Source organism: Eleginops maclovinus, chromosome 15, assembly GCF_036324505.1.
Source record: "Eleginops maclovinus isolate JMC-PN-2008 ecotype Puerto Natales chromosome 15, JC_Emac_rtc_rv5, whole genome shotgun sequence".
In the NCBI taxonomy this organism is placed as follows: Eukaryota; Metazoa; Chordata; class Actinopteri; order Perciformes; family Eleginopidae; genus Eleginops; species Eleginops maclovinus.
In genome coordinates, this window is record NC_086363.1 from 7636670 (window position 1) to 7658005 (window position 21336).

At 39.6% G+C, this 21336-nt stretch overlaps 1 protein-coding gene across 1 annotated transcript in view; it reads left to right on the top strand.

Moving 5' to 3' along the window:
- The first annotated feature begins 1247 nt into the window (after positions 1–1247).
- Positions 1248–21336, top strand: part of otofa (otoferlin a) — a 69740-nt gene continuing 49651 nt past the window's right edge. The window contains 2 exon segments of the mRNA XM_063902557.1: positions 1248–1557; positions 10323–10381. Of these exon segments, the coding sequence (XP_063758627.1) occupies positions 1476–1557; positions 10323–10381 (141 nt within the window). The 5' untranslated portion in view covers positions 1248–1475.

A 21336-nucleotide genomic window follows, 5' to 3' on the forward strand; every position in this document is an offset into this window, starting at 1 on the left:
AGCTTTAATTGCACTAAACTGACTTGGCTCATCTTTTATATCACAGACTGCCATTTGTTATATTATCTTCCACAAACGTAAGGATCCTCTGGTGGCTCTGATCAGTCTTTGGGGATGCTGTCTGCTTTACCTCTTTTATTATTATTTTATTGTATTTAATAAATAAAATGTTGACCTCTCCTCCTTGTGTCTGAGTATTGGTTTAAACTTGTTTTTGTTTTGGATGTTGTATTGTAAAATAATGTTGTGCTGCACTCTGTGCATAAAGAAAGTATTAATTAAATATTTAATATGTTGTTTGCAGATTTGCATATAAAGTATATTATTAATTTAAGTATGTTGCATATTTCAAAAAGGCCTATAAGCCAGGTCTTCTCAAACACTTTATGTTAAGTTTTCCCTCACAAGAAAACAGAGAAAGCCCATGCAACAGTGCAGCTGGACTCTTTTACATTTTTCATTGTAACATCTGGTCAGTGAATTATTCCTCATTTTTCTTTTGGAGAATCCCGTCACAACCCGTCAGATACCTGACATTGTTTTGAAAATTCCTGGCACAGCTGCCTACCTGCTGGTACTTCCTGTCACAGATGCATGGTTTATGGCAAACAGGAACAATATGGTTTCTGTTGAGAAGAAAATAGAACCACTGCACAGCATTAGGGGAAAACTGGCAAAGCTCATTTGACCCCTGACATCCATTTATCCAGTGTAAGGGGGGAACAAAGTTGCCTGGCAACTGTATTTTACTCATCGCCTGTCCAAAACAATACGGTTTAACTTTGTAATCAAATTTTAAAAGCCTAAATGAATCTCATAATAATATTGTATGTAATTAGAGCAATATATAAGAAGACCATGGCCATTACCATCCACTGTCTTTATTTAGTAACCTAGTAGAAGTAGTAGTATTTACATATAAGATGGCAAATTAGGCTAGACACTGTGTCTTGTTGGAATAGTCAATCCTTCATGAATATAATGCAAAATATATCAACATATTTATGACTTTTAATGACCAGGCAGTCTGCAGCGAAGATATATTCTGCAGCACTATAGGAGATTTGTTTTTACTCCCTAGAAAAAAGGGAAGCAGTGATTCCCTCAAATCCCGGAGTTGGGTTGATTTTTCACAATTAGAGCATCATCACTACACTGAAGCTGGAGCACACCCACCCGCCCTTCCTGCACGAGGAGTGAAACCAAGTGCCAGCCCCGAGATGCGCGACAGACCCAGCAGCCACGCAGTGAGAAGAGATGTTAACCGGAGCATATCATTAAATCACTGTTTTTGTTTCCGTTTGTTAAAAAAAAACCCACAAATTCTTAGCCTATACATGATGCCCGTGTGGAAAACGAGTGTTGTGTCCAGACGCAAGGGGCGACTCATCTAAAGATCACTAAACACGGATTGCACCAAAACGGTTCAAGTTGTATCCGTGTGGAGTAAAATTACTCCCTGAGAGAGAGGACTAATGATGGCTCTCATGGTCCACCTGAAGACGGCCGCTCACCTTCGGGGGAAAGGTGACAGGATCGCCAAAGTTACATTCAGAGGTAAGACAACATTTCTTTGTTTTAGGATGTAGGAAATTAAATCGTGCTGTGTGCTCTGCATTGATTTATTTTGGATTAACATCTTGATTGGAGGTAATTAGAGGAAAAAGTTTGGGAGAGCCCTCTTGGATCGGGGGTTACCGAAGATGCGCTGCGCCTTTTATTCAAAGATAATCACTGGACTTATATTCACCAAATGAAAGAGAAAATCATGAGTGCAGCAATCCTTAAAGAAAAACAATAAGTCTGCGTTTTACAAATAAGGATTACTCGCAAAAGTCGTTTCGAGTTATTTTCAGCAGTTCGCACTTATATAAGCTTTTGGTACACCAGTAGGTACCTATTATGTGCTTTAATATACTGTCTCACATATTTTAGTACTACAGAAAAAAAACAGTATTTGAAATAGTGTTTTTACGTTCCTGTTATTGATTGTCAATAAAATAAAATTGCAGCTATAATTTCCGGTATTTTCCAGCTTTCAGGACATGGATTTTCTTATCTTAAACATGAATAATTAACAAATTAGTTATTCATGAGAGCCACAACAACGAAAAAAGCAATTGCCTGAACATCGCTGTGGATATGGGGAAATTGCAGAGATTCCTCATGTCTTTTCACTTCATGGTTCATTTTACTCATAATCCCAGACGTCAGTAGGTTTCAATTGACTAAGCTGGTATTGATCTCTTAATGTATGTTGGAGGTGGGGGTCTGCTGTTTTTTTATTATCTTCATGGTAATTGCCAACCCACTAGTGCACATATAGCTCCTTAAGGGTCATCAACGCAACATCAGACCTGCTCAGCCTCTCCTGCTGTTCAGAGGAACCAGGGATCTGTGAAGGATTAGAGGAACACTTGGAGATAGTTCCGTGAATTCATTCAGCAACTCGCATGAAAAAGAGAAACAGACACAGGAAAAGAGAGGTGTGTAAGTTTCAGCACCCTGGACAGCGCTCAGTCCCCTCTGACAGATGTTCAATCCTCTGATTTCTGATGAAACTCCAGTTGTCAGCATCAGTATTGTGTTGGATGGAACACCACCACCCTTTTTTCTCTCTCCCCTGCTCTGTGTGTGTGTGTGTGTGTGTGTGTGTGTGTGTGTGTGTGTGTGTGTGTGTGTGTGTGTGTGTGTGTGTGTGTGTGTGTGTGGGTGTGTGTGTGTGTGTGTGTACGTGTGTGCTGGACTGCGTTTGCACTGAAGAGAAGATGGGTTTCAGGGTTGTGCTGCAATGAATTCACCAAGGAATTTATACAACGTGAACCATGTCGTTCAAGTCTTAGATTAGATCTTCTGATCTTCCCCCCATGGACCAACTGTCAGTGCACTGTCTGCAGTTCATCTGTTTCAAGTTGTTAGCCTAAGCACTGATTCAAGTTCGAAGCACGTAGCTTTCACTGTTTGTCACTTGTGTCAAACGCTAATTGTAAAAGTAAATGCAGATCACACGCAATCTTCACGTAATATTTTCTTACTAGAAGCATGTTACACACAAGAATTCACTGGTTACACTGTATTCAGGGATGCATCAGAAACTGTGACCTGAGGAATAGAATATCAGCTCTAATGGATTTAAAGTTGTCAATTCAGACAGGATCACAAATGCTGATAGCTGTTAACCACATAAAATTGACAGTTTTCATAGCTCTGTGATATGCCCATTCGATCCTCACTCTATTTGTACCTTCCAGAAAGACTGCGTTCACAGCTATCAACATGTGTAGCCCCCATCTTAACTAATATATCAAAAATAAAGTGTGATTTGAAGTGTGATAAATTAGTAAAATCCACAGTCACACATTACGGTGTAACTGCTTACTGTGGCCATTAGGGGGCCAACACTGCCATATCACCACAACACTGACAACCGCCATTAACCACCTTTTAACTCGATACGGAAAGGTTGTTACCAGACAGCCACATGCTGTATTTACACCTCCAGCTGTTATGAAGCAGCATTATAACTCAATTGGAGTCGTGTTTCCTGACTACCTGGTTAATGTAAATGTAATATTATTCACGCTAAAATGTTTTGTTTTTAGTCTCCTCCAACACCTGTGAATTATCTGGCTATGTTGCTGCTAAATGCTATACTATCTTCAGCTAGTCGTATAGGCTAGTTGCCAACTTTTTCTGGCTGCCGTTGGTGAATTTGCGCAGAACGTCTTTAGCATTAGCATAACGAAGAGGTGTTCGCTACATCCGGTTCAGAGCGGTAACACCTGATCGATAATTAACCAGCGATTTTTAATGAACTCAGAAACTTAAAAACACTTGCCTTTGTTGAGACACAGTTTATAGGAGTCCCAAAATCTTCATCCACTTGGAGAAAAAAAGTAGATCCCTAATGAAAAACATTTAAATCCGTTTCCGAGTCAGTTTTCTATCCAGACAGGTGGCCTCCATCTTTGTTTTGATTGGTAAACAGAGACGCATCGTGAGAGAGGGGTTTACATATTTTAAAACAGGCGGAATATTTTCAGTAACATGGTTGGAAATCGGGATCCTGGAATCAGCATTAGGGCAGAAGTGTTCTATTCTTCTGATTAATGTTACCCTAATGCATGCTAACATTAGATGCACAGACTGGGGAAAGTGAAGAGCTGTGTGTGTGTGTGTGTGTGTGTGTGTGTGTGTGTGTGTGTGTGTGTGTAGTGGGTTTTCAGACTACTGATGATAAAACAGATATTAGCAGTGTTTGGCGAAGTACTCAGATCCTTTACCTAACTAAAAGAAAGAGATTATGTGGTCTTAAAATGTTACTCAAGTAAAAGTCCAAAAGTATTAGCATTTAAGTGTAGTTACATTAAAAGTACTCATTCTGCACAATGGCTTATTTCACCAAAATATACATTACAGAAGAAGTATACGTTTAATGTATTTAGCAAAAGTAATAGTCCTTGTCATGCAAAATGGATTTTTTTCATATACATTTTTATGGTTAATATATTATCCTGTTTTTCTGCATATAAGATCATTTAAAGTTGTAGTTTGTCAATGTGGACCACATGTAAATGCTTGAAATACTGTGTAGATTAACAGTACAGTACTACATTATACTACAGTATATCAGCATAGGCTATCATGATTTTGAGTCTTCAAAGTAACTACTAACTGTGAGTGTTAAAATAAATACAAACTGTATATTTGCCTCTAAAGGAAGTGGAGTAGTAGAATAAAGTAGCATAACATGAAAGTCTTCAAGTACAAACATGTCCAAAAGTAAGAACAATACTTGAGTAAATGTACAGGTACTTAGTTACTTTCCACCACTGGATATAAGAGAGGTTAAAGTGAATGAAAACAGTTGCTTGGCAGCTAAAAAAGAGATGAAACTCAGTTTGAAGCTCAGTTAAACCGAACGGAGCTGCGTGTTCAAGATTTAATCCTCTGTAGATTCATCACCCCTTCCTCTTTTACTGTGTGTGACAACATGTGGGGAATTTCTATTTTTAAATCACTTACTGTAAATAATTAACCTGGATTGACGTTTTTTTCCTTTATGAAACAAGTTCCAAGTTTTGTCACGCCATTTCCTTCACATTTACACAGATGTATTGCTCTCTTCTGTATGTCTAGTTGAGGCCCCTCTCCTCAGCCCTGCCTCTGCACTGTCCTTTCTCTGGCCAAATATCTTGAGTCTCTCCATGTTTGCAAAGTAAGGGCTGTTTCATGTTAGCCTGACTATGAATTTTATGTTATACTGTATTTAAAGGCATTCTGAAAGTTCTTTAAGAGCTTGTGAGTAGAGCCTTTTGATAGAAGGCATGGTATTCAATCAGAAAATGAAATAGACAAATCACTTCCTCTGAGTGGTCGGATGTAAAGTGTGTATTACATTTTGGTAATTGTGGGCTATTAGATAACAGAGATACGAGAGAACGGTGAGCGAGTGAGACCAATGCAACAATAGATTCATGCTGGGATCAAATTCATCATAATCTGACTTACCACGGTGCTTACCGTATGATAAATTTAATTTGGATGGATGTACAGTGGGGCAAAAAAGTATTTAGTCAGCCACCAATTGTGCAAGTTCTCCCATTTAAAAAGATGAGAGGCCTGTAAATTTTATCATATGTATACCTTCAACTATGAGAGACAGAATGAGAAAACAATCCAGAAATCACATTGTAGGATTTTTAAAGAATTTATTTTCAAATTATTGTGGAAAATAAGTATTTGGTCAATAACAAAAGTTCATCTCAATACTTTGTTATATACCCTTTGTTGGCAATGACAGAGGTCAAACGTTTTCTGTAAGTCTTCACAAGGTTTCCACACACTGTTGCTGGTATTTTGGCCCATTCCTCCATGCAGATCTCCTCTAAAGCAGTGATGTTTTGGGGCTGCGCTGGGCAACACAGACTTTCAACTCCCTCCAAAGATTTTCTATGGGGTTGAGATCTGGAGACTGGCTAGGCCACTCCAGGACCTTGAAATGCTTCTTACGAAGCCACTCCTTCGTTGCCCTGGCGGTGTGTTTGGGATCATTGTCATGCTGAAAGACCCAGCCACGCTTCATCTTCAGTGCCCTTGCTGATGGAAGGAGGTTTTCACTCAAAATCTCACGATACATGGCCCCATTCATTCTTTCCTTTACACAGATCAGTCGTCCTGGTCCCTTTGCAGAAAAACAGCCCCAAAGCATGATGTTTCCACCCCCATGCTTCACAGTAGTATGGTGTTCTTTGGATGCAACTCTGCATTCTTTCTCCTCCAAACACGACGACTTGAGTTTTTACCAAAAAGTTCTATTTTGGTTTCATCTGACCATATGACATTCTCCCAATCCTCTTCTGGATCATCCAAATGCCCTCTAGCAAACTTCAGACGGGCCGGGACATGTACTGGCTTAAGCAGGGGGACACGTCTGGAACTGCAGGATTTAAGTCCCTGGCGGCGTAGTGTTTTACTGATGGTAGCCTCTGTTACTTTGGTCCCAGCTCTCTGCAGGTCATTCACTAGGTCCCCCCGTGTGGTTCTGGGATTTTTGCTCACCGTTCTTGTGATCATTTTGACCCCACGGGGTGAGATCTTGCGTGGAGCCCCAGATGGAGGGAGATTAGCAGTGGTCTTGTATGTCTTCCATTTTCTAATAATTGCTCCCACAGTTGATTTCTTCACACCAAGCTGCTTACCTATTGCAGATTCAGTTTTCCCAGCCTGGTGCAGGTCTACAATTGTGTCTCTGGTCTCCTTTGACAGCTCTTTGGTCTTGGCCATAGTGGAGTTTGGAGTATGACTGTTTGAGGTTGTGGACAGGTGTCTTTTATACTGATAACAAGTTCAAAAAGGTGCCATTAATACAGGTAACGAGTGGAGGACAGAGGAGCCTCTTAAAGAAGAAGTTACAGGTCTGTGAGAGCCAGAAATCTTGCTTGTTTGTAGGTGACCAAATACTTATTTTACCGAGGAATTTACCAATTAATTCATTAAAAATCCTACAATGTGATTTCCTGGATTGTTTCCCCCCATTCTGTCTCTCATAGTTGAAGTGTACCTATGATGAAAATTACAGACCTCTCTCATCTTTTTAAATGGGAGAACTTGCACAATTGGTGGCTGACTAAATACTTTTTTCGCCCCACTGTATGTATGTTTCTGATTGATTATTGCTCATTATTTTTGTACACAATAAGAACCGGTTTTATTTTTTCCTTGTTAAAGGGTTAAATATTTTTGATTTTCATGAAACTTGATGGAAGGGTGTAGTATTAGCATAGGAAAAACACATTTAAACTGGAAATGTATATAAATCACAGGGTCGACACATGCATTATATTGTACTTATAGATACTGCATTTGCTGAGGTCTGCATGCTACCAGTGCCCTTTTAAGTTTTTGGGTCGCCGATACCAACGTCTATGCGTTTTGGGTAGCATGTCTACTTCTTTTCACAATACTTGTCAGTTTTGTGTTTCCAGTTCCTGAAATTGCTGCAGGTTTTTGAGTCATTCGTGTTGCTACAATCTGTCAGTAGCACTTCCTAAGGGCTTTCAGCTCAAACAACTTCCTGTCTGGAGAGGAAGAGGTCTGCCAGGAAGCTGAAGCCCCCCTCTCGCATGTCACACTGTATATGACTCCTAGAGAGGCTGGTTGGGCGATGCTATGTAAAGCCTGCTCCTTATCTTATGTTTGGCAGGAAAAAAGACACACATAATCCTGTATCAAACATCTTTAAAATGTTGTTCAAATAAAAGGCGTAAATCATCGAATCGACTGCATTCAATGCGTAATAAAAAACAATTAATCAGAAGACTGCAGAGGCTTCTCTCCAATCAGCCTAAAACGTGTTCATTATTATCTGATACCATGGGCAATGAAGTGTTCTTCAAAGGGGAGGCATCAAAACTAAATTGAGTTTTGACAAGTCTTTGATGAAGCCTTGCTGTTATCTGTAGCTCTTGGCTTTTTCAAAAAATGGCACTCAAGCTGTTTTTGCACAGTAGCCTTTAAGATCACACCATATGTCAATCAGAGTTAACTAAAAATGTAATAGTTATTTAAGCTTTTAACATATTCCACTACAGCTGGCTACTGTCAGCCCAGTCATCTTTTTTCTGTCTTCTACCCACTACTCTTACTGAAACAATATGGCGTCCCCGCTGCAGCTTCGACAGTTTGCTTATCTCCGTCATCTTTCAATCCTAAATATTTGATATTTTCTTGGATGAAACAGCTTCGTGCAGGCTACTGTATCCTCCACACACCATTCCCTATCGCCCTGTAGCTCACTGAAACCATTTTCTTTATGTCCTCTGCTGGTGCATGAATTCTCTGTTTATTTTAAATTGTGATACATATTTAGCATTCACCCTATCTCTTGTTCCGCTCGTAAATTGTGTAGGAAATAAGACAAAATTCAATCACAGTATGGAACAACAAAGGTGATGTGCTCAGAGGCATACAGGGACATAAAGTCAACATTCTGCTTTCAAGCTCTCCAGTCTACCAGTCTTCAATCAATGTTTCTGTTCATTATAGATCCAGGTAAGGCCTATAGAGAAAGACAGAAGCTTAAACACACCGTCGGCCCATTCATTTTACTTTGGGTCACAATGTTCCCCATTCTGTTCATTTACTTTTTTCCTCTCCGTCTTTCAGCCCGGAAATAAAAACCAAAGGTTGGTTCTTTCATTGCCACTATCCATAAGTTTTTTCTATTTCTGACAGTTTCCACCAAGGCCAGAAGGCAACCTGATTAACAGAATGTTGTTTTAGTTCGATGTGAAGCACCTTACATAAGCTTCACATAATCTACTTTTCTAAACCCACGTCTCAGCTAGATAAAAACACTGGTATGACAGCGATTTCTCTGTATTGAATAATGTACGAGGAATATGGCCTCTTTCCCTCTCTGACATTTAAGTGGTGTTTATTTTCCTAAAAATATTTCATGAGGTCTGGGCTTTGTAAAGGTTGTGGAGATTGGAGAGGGAGATCAAAGAGAAAGGATAACACCTTTGGTCATGGACTAAAGTCATAATGGGAAAATTGTGCTTATAAAATGATACTGATGTATGCTGTAGATTCCCTTTTTTGGTTTGCATGTCTGTGTTTTCTTTTCTCTTTCCAAACTCGGAGGTAGTTTGGTCTGTTAATGTGTGAAAGATACTTTCATCCCAAAGAACAATGCACTAAAGCCGGGCAAAAATTAATGTATTTCTATTTAAGCTTATAATTACAGAGGGACTGGGTCTGCAATTACCTTTACATGTCCCTGTGTGTGTTTAGATATATATTTATATATCAGTACAGATAGGCTGTTCACATGCACCAAAACAAATATCAACACCCACACAAAGCCTCAGATATACAAAGCAAACTACCGCAACAAAAGCCGAATACACTCAGCAGCCCAGCACCATTCATGAGCATTACAAAGCAACCAGGTGAACAGCGGCTTTTGCATGCATGAGTGAGCTGGGTTACCTTCCATTGAATGGCTCTCTGCCCTGTGTATAACCCTGAATACACACTGCACCAAGTTATTATTGTTTGCACGATAATTAAATAATGAGGAAATTCTTTAATATGGGCAACAATCTCACTTCTTTTTATATTTGTTCTACTCCGGTTTCTCCTCTCTGTTTTTATTTGGTCGCAGAGTGAGTCATATTGTAGCCATTACCTGTCTGCATTTCTTTTCTGTCTCCGGTGGTTCTACACTCCCTGTCTCATTTGTTTGTTTATCAGGTACTTAAGGCCTTCATTTGTCTTTTCACTGGACTTTAATGTGACAAATGTACACAGGGATTAAGTAATGAGTTATGTTTGATAAATCCATCCTTCACATAAGAAAAAGTACCAAAACCACAATGTCAAAAATACTAAGTTACAACTCATGACTGCATTTAAAAACATAGGAAACATAGGAGACAAGTGTTTATCATACATTGAAAACTTGAATAAAAACAAGCTAAAAATGCCAATCCTACTTCAGTAACAAAAATCTGAAGTACTGAATAAAGAAAAGTAGAAACATAATTAAAGCACATAAAAAGTAAAAACTCAAGTAAAGCAAAATTGCCTTAAACTTTATTTCCTACATTACTTTATATTCATTAAACTGTGACTGGCGACCTACTTGCCCCCAGACTTATGAAAATAAATACCACGACTGATTGCTTTTGCTTAGTGCGTTATCGTTGTCCATGCTGTGTGTGCTCTCTCAAGCTGAACCGACAACACAATACATGCCATGTCATTACTGAACCATCTGTCCGTTTCTAACCTCCAAATTCCTCTTCACCTTCCAGGTCTGTCCTTCTACAGCCGTGTGGCAGAGAACTGTGATGCCGTGGCTCACTTTAATGAGGTCAGTGTCTTCCTTCCCCCCCAACATACACAACTTACCTAGATAATTACGCCTAAGCAATTATCTTCACTTAATAGAAAACAGCAACATTCCAGTCTCCACTGCAGAGAACAGTGTGCTGATTTGAGAGGCTGCATGCTTTGTTAATGAACTTGGTTGGAAGTCAGTTAGCAGGAGACACAATGAATTAATGGAGTTCATTTTTACTTCAAATGTTTGTCTTTTTGTGATGACCTTAATACAACTCAAACCTAATATTATGTATCATTGAACATAAGTGAGTAAAGGAACATTTCACATTTACTGTCAGCAATCAGGACTCAATTACTGCAATGCTATTAAGGAAGCATCTTATAATTTGATCGGTACTGACTAATGACTTCCTTTCAATTCGCAAATACTAATTTCCACCAGGTACATTGCATTAAGAGTAGAGAATATTAGATGTGGATTATTAATGGCATTTAGTTTTGTGTCTCTCCTCTGCTATCTTATCTTGCATTGTGTATTTAAATATTTGAGTCATATCATAGTTTGGTTTTTAGAAGCTTATGTTGTGGTATAGGTCAGGAAATGTGAAATGCTTCACATTTAGTGCCAACTTTTCAAAAAATATAACAACTTTCATTAATTTGCTCTATGGTTTTTATGAATTAGATCAAATGATTTTATATCAGTACCAAGTGGTAAAAGGATGGAAAAGGGATACAGACTTTTTGAAACAATAATTATTTAACTATGCCATGAATATCTAACACATTGTCCAGTTACATTTAAAGAGATCTTACTCTAGGGTAGGTTGTATCTATCGGTTAGACATATACTCCTAGGGGATGGAATTTCACCTTGTTAATATTGAGCTGCGAAGAATCCTCTGTTATGGATGTATTAAACAAAAAAACTTAAACAGACAAGAAGAGAAGGATCACTTCTTTTCACCTCATTATTTTACCGATTCTCACTTGTAAAAGGACGATGTCCTACCAAGCGTCTCCTAATGGCCCTCTGCTGTTCAATTATGGCCTATCATGGTCTGAGAGGCGAAGCAGAAGTGGTGGCCTCTACCCATGTATGACATTGAACACTTGTTATGTTGTAATTAAACTACACCTCTATCTGCCAGAACTTGAAACTCTTCAAACTTTAGCAATAACTTTTAATTGTTATGAACACAGACCTGAGAAGGACTTCCAGGACCCTAAAGATTTCAGTGCAGTGCTGGTTGGTCTGTCTCTCTTATTGCTGCTGTGGGATTCTGGGAAATGTTCCCAATAGGATTCCTGCAGGCTCCTGTCACACTAAGAAGCCAGTGTTATGACGGTTAAGGGAGCAGAGGGGGGATTAAAGAAAAGAGACGAGGGTAGGGGGATCAAGAGAAGAAGTGCTGGAGGAAATCCTCACAGAGTAAAAGCAAAAGGGACAGAACAGAGGTAGGGGATACAGTCTGGGAATTAAATTAAAAAAAAACAAGAGAGAGGGCATCAAACACATAGTACCTTTTTAGGGGAGGGTTTTTTCCCTTTGAGCTGCTCGCTGCTGCACAGAATTTCTTTTTCCTTTGATGGGCTCAAAGGGCGAGGGCTGCTTCCTTTGTTGATAGTCATGGCTATTGTTTTCAGTCTAATCAGGAAAAGGGCTAAAGGACTGTACACATTTGGTAGCTTACTCACATCCACACACACAGTCTCAGTCCCTGCAGATATAACAGTGTTTGTATAGCATCACAAGTGTCATATAAGAGAAACAAGTACATAAATAGGATTTTTCCAGAGGCCTTACTACTGTAACTGGTATAGAACTTAGTGGCTTGCACTGAAATGTCATCTCTTGTGACAGCCTCACCCCGATGCTCTCATTGCGACCCTGTAGTGCTGGGGAGGTCATTAGCATCACTCAGCATCAATAACACGTCCAGGCTTTCCTAGGGATGACTTGTGCTTCCAGTAGCTCCTGAGTCGGTGTGTGTGTGTTTGTGCAGGCCTGAACGCATAACATGCTGCTTGTGCCTGAGCATACAGTACATTTTTCTGTTTTCCTTGCCACCCCCCACCCAACAAGCTCTTGAGCAATTCCTCATTACATCCTCCTCATGTGACATCTTCATCCTCAGCCCCAGAACATTCGCATGGCTCAGTAAACTCAGTCCAGCCTCTGGATCTGAGGGCCATTAGCATAGAGTTGTGTGTGTTGTCGCTTTATGCATGGACTAGCAGGAGGCCTTTGAACTAGTATGCGGATAGACGGGATGGGGAATCTGAATTCATTATTCATTCCTTGGTGAGACTCGGCTTTTAGCTGCAGTACACCAGGGCTTCCCCCTCACTTGTTAGACAGAACTGGAGCAAAGAACAGACAGCCTTGAAAGAAATGTACCACAGGGTTCATTCAGTATGAGCCTGTAGATGAAGATACCATACATGGAAAGGTGTTCATGTCAGTGTGTGTGTGTGTGTGTGTGTGTGTGCACATGAAGAATTTCATTAAGGATGTGTGTTTGTTTTTGCAACAAACAAGACGTCAGGAGACACAATGCAAACGTGGGAAGGGGAATTATGAGGAGGAATAATGAGTGCAGTAATAATTCTTCTCCTCTAGCCTCCAGCTGCTTCATCCCTACAGTGTACTAACGTGTACAGTCTGACATTTTAATGAGAGTCTTGTGATTAGGGAACGATAAATCTGTTTCTCATGGCTTTTTCATTATTTTTTTAGGCCATAGTGTACCTACTGTTTCTATTGTCGCCTACAAATGTGCAACTCAATGCCACCGTAATTCTGTTGTTTATCGCTATAAAGAGGAAGCATTATCAAAGGAGTACTTCCGCATTTTAGCATTAAACTTCTATAACAAAGCAACTTGACTGACACCAGTTCAGTCTGAGTTTTGGGTGTGTCATAGTTTGTAGCAGTTTTTTATTTTAAAATAGTCTTCAGTCCCATCTGACATCATTTCAGGTCATTTATCACACTTCACTCAGCCTCCTGTGGAAACAAAAAAGGCTTTATACAACTTTTATTACATACGCAGTAGGATCCCAAGGCGGCCAATTTAGAAAATGTTGATACTAAATGTTTGTATCAAAAGGTTTTAAAATATATTTGATGTATTTCATTTTAAATAATATTAGCTGTTGCGATTGAATATTTGCTCAAACATCTAAAGCATTTATTATTTTATTGCACACGTTATTAAAACATTTCTACAGAGACATGAAGCATGAGACTTGGCGTCTTTCCTTTATGGACATGTAACCACTCTACAATCTTCCCCTAACCTCAGACAAAGTGCTTTTATAACCTAAACCACACCCAGTCAGGATATGAGCCCTGGTGTTCAACTCCTGTGGTTTTACGCCATCCCTCCAACCCAAACACTCTCATAGAACTTCCTTGGCAAATATCCCAAATCAACTGTCAATACCTAACTCGCTAAATAAATTAAGTAACAACTTCTACTAGACATTATTGCCTATTCAGTCGTCCTCGTGTCTCTGTTGATGCTCCTCCAGTATCTTCCTCTGAAAGCCTCATTAGCTTGATCAGGACTCTGAACTCTGCGGCGTACTGCGGCGTATCAAAGGAAGAGACCACAGTGAGCTCACTTCCACAAAACTTCCCGACTGCCTCTGTAATCAGATTTGGGAAAGTTAGTCTTCTCAAGGAAGGCGAAACTGTTATATGAGAACATACCACTATCAGGGCAAGATTTTAAAACTAATAAACCTTCCACTTAGGAGTAAGGGATTTATATCCAGTTAGCCACCAGAGAATAAAAGACTCTTAAAACTTAACTTCATCCATTAAGTTGGTCTGCCTTTGGAGGTGATATTGCAAATTACATTTTATTGACTTTACTCGACCCCAAAGTAAGAAGGACCCGTGTAGCAGTTGCCTGAGCTGGAACATTGCTGGTGCTAAAAATAGTTTATGAACTTTACCATTTTTTTAAGATTCAGGGCTGCTCCGGGGAGGTGCTTTCCCATCTCTGAGTGTACTGAATAAATTATGATTTGAGCAGAATATTTTCTTTGCCCGCTTAGAGTTAGAAAGAGGCTGAATGCATTACATTTGAGCAACCACCATTAGCACAGCAGAATCTACATCTGCCATACTTTCTGTATTGAAACTCATTTAAGGATTCTTTGCTTTTGGTTTACGCATTGTAGATTTAGGATGACAAAACTGCAGAGTTAAACACAAAGCGCTGATAGATAACACTCAGAGATATACAACATTGCTGTACGGATAGCTGTACTTTTTTGTCTGTTATGTAAGCCCTTAGGAAAGGAAAAAAAAGATCCAATTCCTCTTTTGCTTTTTCTGTGTGTACCCATGTGCATCAGCTTGTTACTTATTATTTGTGCTTCCTGCCGTAAGGAGTATCTCTCAAGGGGGACACAGTGCCAAACACTGCCACGAAAATCAAGTTGAAAAAAGTGAGTATCCACAGAAAAAATGAAATGAAAACAATTCAATATGATCTGGTACTATAACAAATATGCACACAAAAAAACTGAAATTCAAATGTTGATAATATAGAAAGATTAATAGATATAATGGATTGTTTTGTGGTGTGTACATTTGAAGCACATGTAATGTATCTGATTTAAGAGTCTACAGTGAATGTTAGCAGGCTACTTGCTTACATGCTCATAGTGACAATGCTAGCATGAGGATGTTTACTATGTATGATGTCCACTATGTGGCCCATCTTCTAACTCTTCTAACATCTTAAAATATTTACTTCATAGTGGTGTTAAAGGAAAATTCTGGAAATTAAGTCGTATATCAACAGTCATGATATGGTCAGGATTCATCTTAATCTCATGGCAAGCCGTCAAGGGGTTGTTTCCATTTGTGCTAGAGCTGCAAAGCTAGTGTTGCTTCTCCATTTAACCTCCTATCTTTGTCTGAGTGGATTTCTGTCTTGAGACATCCTGTTGAGAAACCAACTGGGATGAAGCCAAATTCATTTTCTGGTGGTGCAGTTGGATAAATAGATGAAACCAAGGGATGTTTTGTGTGCACATATAGTCAAAGCCTAATTATGGTGAGCACCAGCTGAGGAGTGCAACGCTGCATCCTTTTGGGGATCATGTACTGTGTAGCTATGATTAGAGTGTACTGACTTTTTCAGTTTGCAGCTCCCCTCCAACTGACTCCAACTTTGAATTATAAATACAACACATGTACCCCCAGCTTGGGCATTTCTTCTTCCATTTGGAACACAATATACACTGCCCGCCCCAAAAAAAGGTCACACACTCTAATATTCGTTGGACCGCCTTTAGCTTTGATTACGGCACGCATTCACTGTGGCATCGTTTCCACAAACTTCTGCAATGTCACAACATTTATTTCTGTCCAGAGTTGCATTCATTTTTTCTATCTTATATTGATGACGGGAGATTCGGACCACTGCGCAAAGTCTTCTCCAGCACATCCCAAATATTCTCAATCGGGTTCAGGTCTGGACTCTGTGGGGGCCAATCCATGTGTGATAATGATGTCTTATGCTCCCTGAACCACTCTTTCACAATTCGAGCCCGATGGATCCTGGCATAGTCATCTTGGAACATGCCCGCGCCATCAGGGAAGGAACAAAATCCATTGATGGAATAACCTGGTCATTCAGGATATTCAGGTAGTCAGCTGACCTCATTCTCTGGGCACATAACGTTGCTGAACCTAGACCAGACCAACTGCAGCAACCGCAGATCACAGCACTGCCCCCCACAGGCTTGTGACCCTTTTCTTTTGGCCGGGCAGTGTAGTTAGATAAACCAGAGAAACAGAAGGTAAAACTTGTATTATTTAAAAAAAATAGACGGAAAAATTCCATCACAGCAGAAAAGTTTTTAATTGAGGAGTTAGTGCGACTGTATCTCCCAGCACAACACTGTCTGTTATCAGGGAGTTTGAAAAATGTGTTGTTCGTTATCTCTGCACCATCTGGTCTTCCACAGCAGAAACTTGTGGGCTAATTGCAGTCTAGCTTGAAACTAAATTAAACTTTACTGAATTAAAGATAAAATGTCTTTTATCTGTCCCAATTGTCTTTCAATTTCGCGGGGGAAGTGTTGAGTTCCAAATTAAGATATCTAACATTTGGTTTAATGGATTTTTTCTTAAGAGATTCAACTTAGTATAAGAGTTGTTTGGCGTTCACATTTCCAAGCATTATCAGGCACCTCTGACACTAATTGGTCTTACACGCTATCAAAGCAGTGAAAATCAACAACATAAAATGCTTCAACAACCAGGGTGTGCAGCTGCAGCGATGATGATGAATATACATGCTGCGAGATCGAAAGATTCGGACTGGATTAATGTCAAGATGTCTGCACTCATGGCATTTTATTTGACACGCATTGTAAATGAGACTGGGATGCATGAAGATAAATTGACACCCGAGAAACAGAGCGTAGATGGAAATGAAAACAGGGACGGACGGTTCAATTGGAAAGAGTAAATTGAGACTGGGTTGGGGTGGGGGTGGTGCGGGTGGAGAGGATAGGGTGGGCATGCAGTCAGCGAACTGGAGAAGATTGAGTTTCTCAGAAGAACCAGCTTATCGGAGATGCTGTTTTATCCAGACTGTCAGACACATATCAGGACCCTGGTGTTGATTTCTGCTGTTTGTCTTAATCCAATCCAATGTGGGAACCAGACTAAAACACCTTACATACATACAGTAAGTATTCCAGCTGCAGATTCTCCTGTGCTGAATTGATCTGCTCAAATCTCAGTGTTCAGTTAACCTCCAGCAGTAACTGAAAATATTCAGCAACTGAGATCATATTTTATTCAGTATGCTCATGGATGGGAAAGTACCTCCCCGGAGCAGCCCTGAATCCTAAAAACTGGTCAAGTTTATAAACTATTTTTGGTACACGCAATGTTCTAGTTTGAGTTCAGAGGCAATTTGCTTTCCTCTGCTTCTTCTTAGTTCTTTTGGATCAGTAAATAATCAGCTGAAATATGACCTTCAGAGGTGGATAAACTATGCTAACTAATACATGAAGTTTAATTTTAAGAATCACTTATTCACTGGTGGCTCACTGGAAATGAATTATGTACAACAAGACAGCAACATTTCCACAAGGTGGGGGTAGTATTGAGCTCATTTTAACCACGGTCTCTAAGGTAGTTTATTCTATAACAAAATGTTGTGGAGTAAAAAGTATAAAGTCACCAAAGTAAATGAGAATGATTTCTGGTGAGGGCAAGTACCTCCAAACTTTACAGTAGATGTACTTTGTTGTACTTTCCACCACTCATGTCTCTTGGACTTAATATGTATGTGCTCGGTAATTGTGCACAGAAGATGAAAAACTATTCCTATAAATTATATATTTTAAGACATCAATTTTAAACAATTGCACCCAGGGTCAAGCTGAATGAATATGCCTGGTGATATGATTACATCCAGAGATGTCACCATATTATATAAACAGATAATGAGCCGGCTGGTAAAGCCAGCTGTAATGAGAAGGTGGCTTATACGGCTTGTTCCAGCGGTCTACCCTCATCTCTTTTATCCTTTAAGAATAAATAGTAAGCTCGCAGAATCCAAGTGCAGTGAACTGCATCACCATGAGATCACCACAAGCCTGTGGACTCAACACAAAAGACTACAAAGGAAATGCTCTTTCTGTAAATAAGACATATTTCTACCGGTCATCGCACCCTTATAGAATTTATTTTTCATCATTAATCATTTAGTTGTTTGCATTCTCTGTGTCCATGGCAACAGTCATGAGATATGAGAGGATGGTGAGCGGAGGGAAGCTGAGGACGGTCCCTTCAGTGCTCCCGCGTGGGATCTCAGCAGTAATGGCTGCTCTTTAGTTGAGCATTTAGCCCTTGTTATTGGTCACTGTGGCCTCAAGGAATCGGTCTGTGAGATCATACCTGTCATTTTTAATGAGCCAATTATGCCTGTGTATCATAAAGTACAAAGTGTGAAAGGGGGGAGCTGGAAATAGTAGCCTGTGTTCTTGAGACGGCTCAATAAATGGAGGAGAATCTAAAATAAGACCGGTGATATATCAACGCAGCAGAGTTAGTTTTTCTCACATTTCTTGATGTATCAGTGATGCATTTTGATAAAGCAAGTCAGACTGAGTAGGCGCATTGCAGCAGTTTTACGTCATTGTTTAAGGCACAGGCTATATGAAAGCTCCAGTCTGATCCGTGCAAAGCTACAAACTTTACAAACACCACAGTGTAACTTCAGATCCATGTTTCTTTATTTTAAGCCCTGCACCCTCTCACTGTTGGGGCCGATTAGACCACGGCTTGAATTGACGTTTCCTGTTTTGTTTTATTTAACCAATAATAATTATAGAAATGCAATATTTCCTATTGCAAAGCTGCAGTCAGAGTTAAAATCACCCCGGTAAGGGTTGTAAATGTAGACTCCGGGAGCTTAAATTGATAGCCGTAAAACAAAGTACTCCACAAAGTTGCACTTTTACTAAATGAACTTGCATTAATCTCCCCTTCCTTGCACGTTATTGCAGAAATGCATTATCTTTCTTTCTCCACAGCTTGTATTAGTTTGCCATCCAGTTATAAAACAAGCATATAAACAATCAATATTTTGAGGATTTAACGTGAATCCCACAGCCTCTCAAACTGCCTGGACACGGTAGAGCCTCGCTTTTTCTTGTGTCAAAGTTCGATCTAATTGAAACCTCAAGCAGAGCGAAGGAGGCAGGTCAATTCATGACCAGAGGCTGATTTGTCCGGCCCGGCTTGACATTGAAATGAATGGGCAGCGAGTTTGTCTCTAACCGAGCCAGTAGAGGTAATAATTCGCAGAGAGGAGAGTGATAGACATGCCAATCAACCTCAGCTCGTGCACACTCACAAAATCCTGAGAAGAGACCGCCGCAATACGTATTATAAGCTTTATGGGTGTTACAGTGAGGCTTTTTTTCATTGGACTTAATTGGATGATTAAAGGTCAAGTTCAATTTGATAGCAATTAGAATAATTTAGTTGAATGCTGTGGAAAAACTACCGACTTTTACAGCTAGCGTTGTTATAATCTGGACGTGGGACATTTGAATGAAATCATTATTTTCAAGGAAACAAGGATGGACTTTTGAATTGTATTTTGGGAAGTGCAGGATCCAAGGTGGTTGAAGAACAGCCTGTACTAGGGACTAGTCAGGATATCTTGGCCTGTACCAGATCAATTTTAGTCCTTTTTTGCATCTCCCGCCTGTATTCAAGTGCAAAACATTTTTTTAATGACCCTTTAAATAGTATCACTGATAAGAGTTCATCTTTTTATATTTACTTTTGCTGTTGCACTAGGTTTAAGAGAAAAACAGTTTCCTTTTTGCTAATTAAAAGAATTTGTCTGGACTTTCTGTACAACCTGCAATATAGCAATACACACAATTGGGACAACTATGTTTCAGAACAGAATATGAATGATGTTGGATGTTTCTAGTCCCTTTAGGCTCATTTATTTGAGTTTTCCCTCATGAATAAGACAATCTGTTTTTAAGACTTCATTTCTGGAAGACGCAAGCAACGGAATAGTAAAGATTGACTGTGTGTGATGTTCACCCATCTTACATTACAGGGTCCATCAGTTTTCTGCCTTAAGTCATAACACACTCTTAAAAATGGGCAAACATCTCTGGGGTTTTTATCGGTCCACCTAAAATAAGTTGTTTTCATGTGTCACCAGCAGCCTTATCGCCTGTTTAGAAATGTATTTGTCTTTCCATAATTTTCCGCTGACTGGCAATATTGCTATCCCATTAAGGTTTTATTGGTGAAACCATGGAATCAATCTTAATGACTCTCCATACATTTTGTCATGTGTGTTTCATCCAAAGCATCCATTCAGCGGGCTGATAGAACAATGCAGTGTTGTATAACGACATCAGATTAAAATAGAGAGACATTTGGCTAAATCACTGCCATCTCACAAGCTAATCATGTCATTTATTCATATCTGTTTTAACTGGTAAATTATTAAATAAAGAGAGCTGAGTAAAGGACATTTGGGATGAGTGTGGGTATCTACGTGGGAAGTGGAGTTGCTGAAAAATGACTCTTGAAAATAACATGTTAAGCTTTTAGATACCTCTATTTTAGGAACGGTTGTATATTGGAGAACTTCTTACTTTAATATATGTAATATATAATATAATATATGCACCGAAATGTTGCATAGTAATATCTGAGATAGCTTTTGTTTGCCTTTATTAGAACAGCTAAATATTGTAAAAGGAGAGAGAGAGGCAAATACATGCTCAAAGGGCCGCTGGTGGAGATTGCTTTCTTATGAGAAAAAAATGCAACTTTTTGAAGAAAAAAAAGCACCAGTCAATATTGCAAGAGTTTTGTGTTTTGAGTTGTAACCCTGTGGCGATATAAACCATAACTTAATGGATTCTCTGCACTCTTTTCATCCGTCTGCACTCTGTGGGTATTCAAACCAATGTAAGCACTTTGTTCCGTCATGGTGGCTGTGGAAACTTCCTGCATGTGTGGAGATAAGTAGCTTTGGACAACAGAGAATGAAGACTAGCAAATTGCTGAGGTTGACATGGCTCTGAGCGGAAGCTTAAAGCTAGTCCTTCTGTGTTTGTGTGTGAAAGGGGAAACGTGTACCTGCACCAACAACTCATATAATTATTCTATTGTATGGCAGTCACAGATAAAGAAATGTTTTGTCTCCAGGGAAGTGAATGTGGCTTCCCAGAGTCCCGGCTGTGGGATAGAAAAAACATAATCGCATTTGCAGTGCTGTGTTAGCATCGTTTGCTACAGTATGTTTTTGTTTGGTGTGTGCAGCATAACTCTACATTAGGCATAATTTCCTCCATTAGCAGTGTGCGCTGTCATCCGTGCTACATTAACACCCTGCTGTGGCCTCTTCCTCTGTCCTCTCTCTCAGCTTTCCGAACACACTAGAGGAGATATAG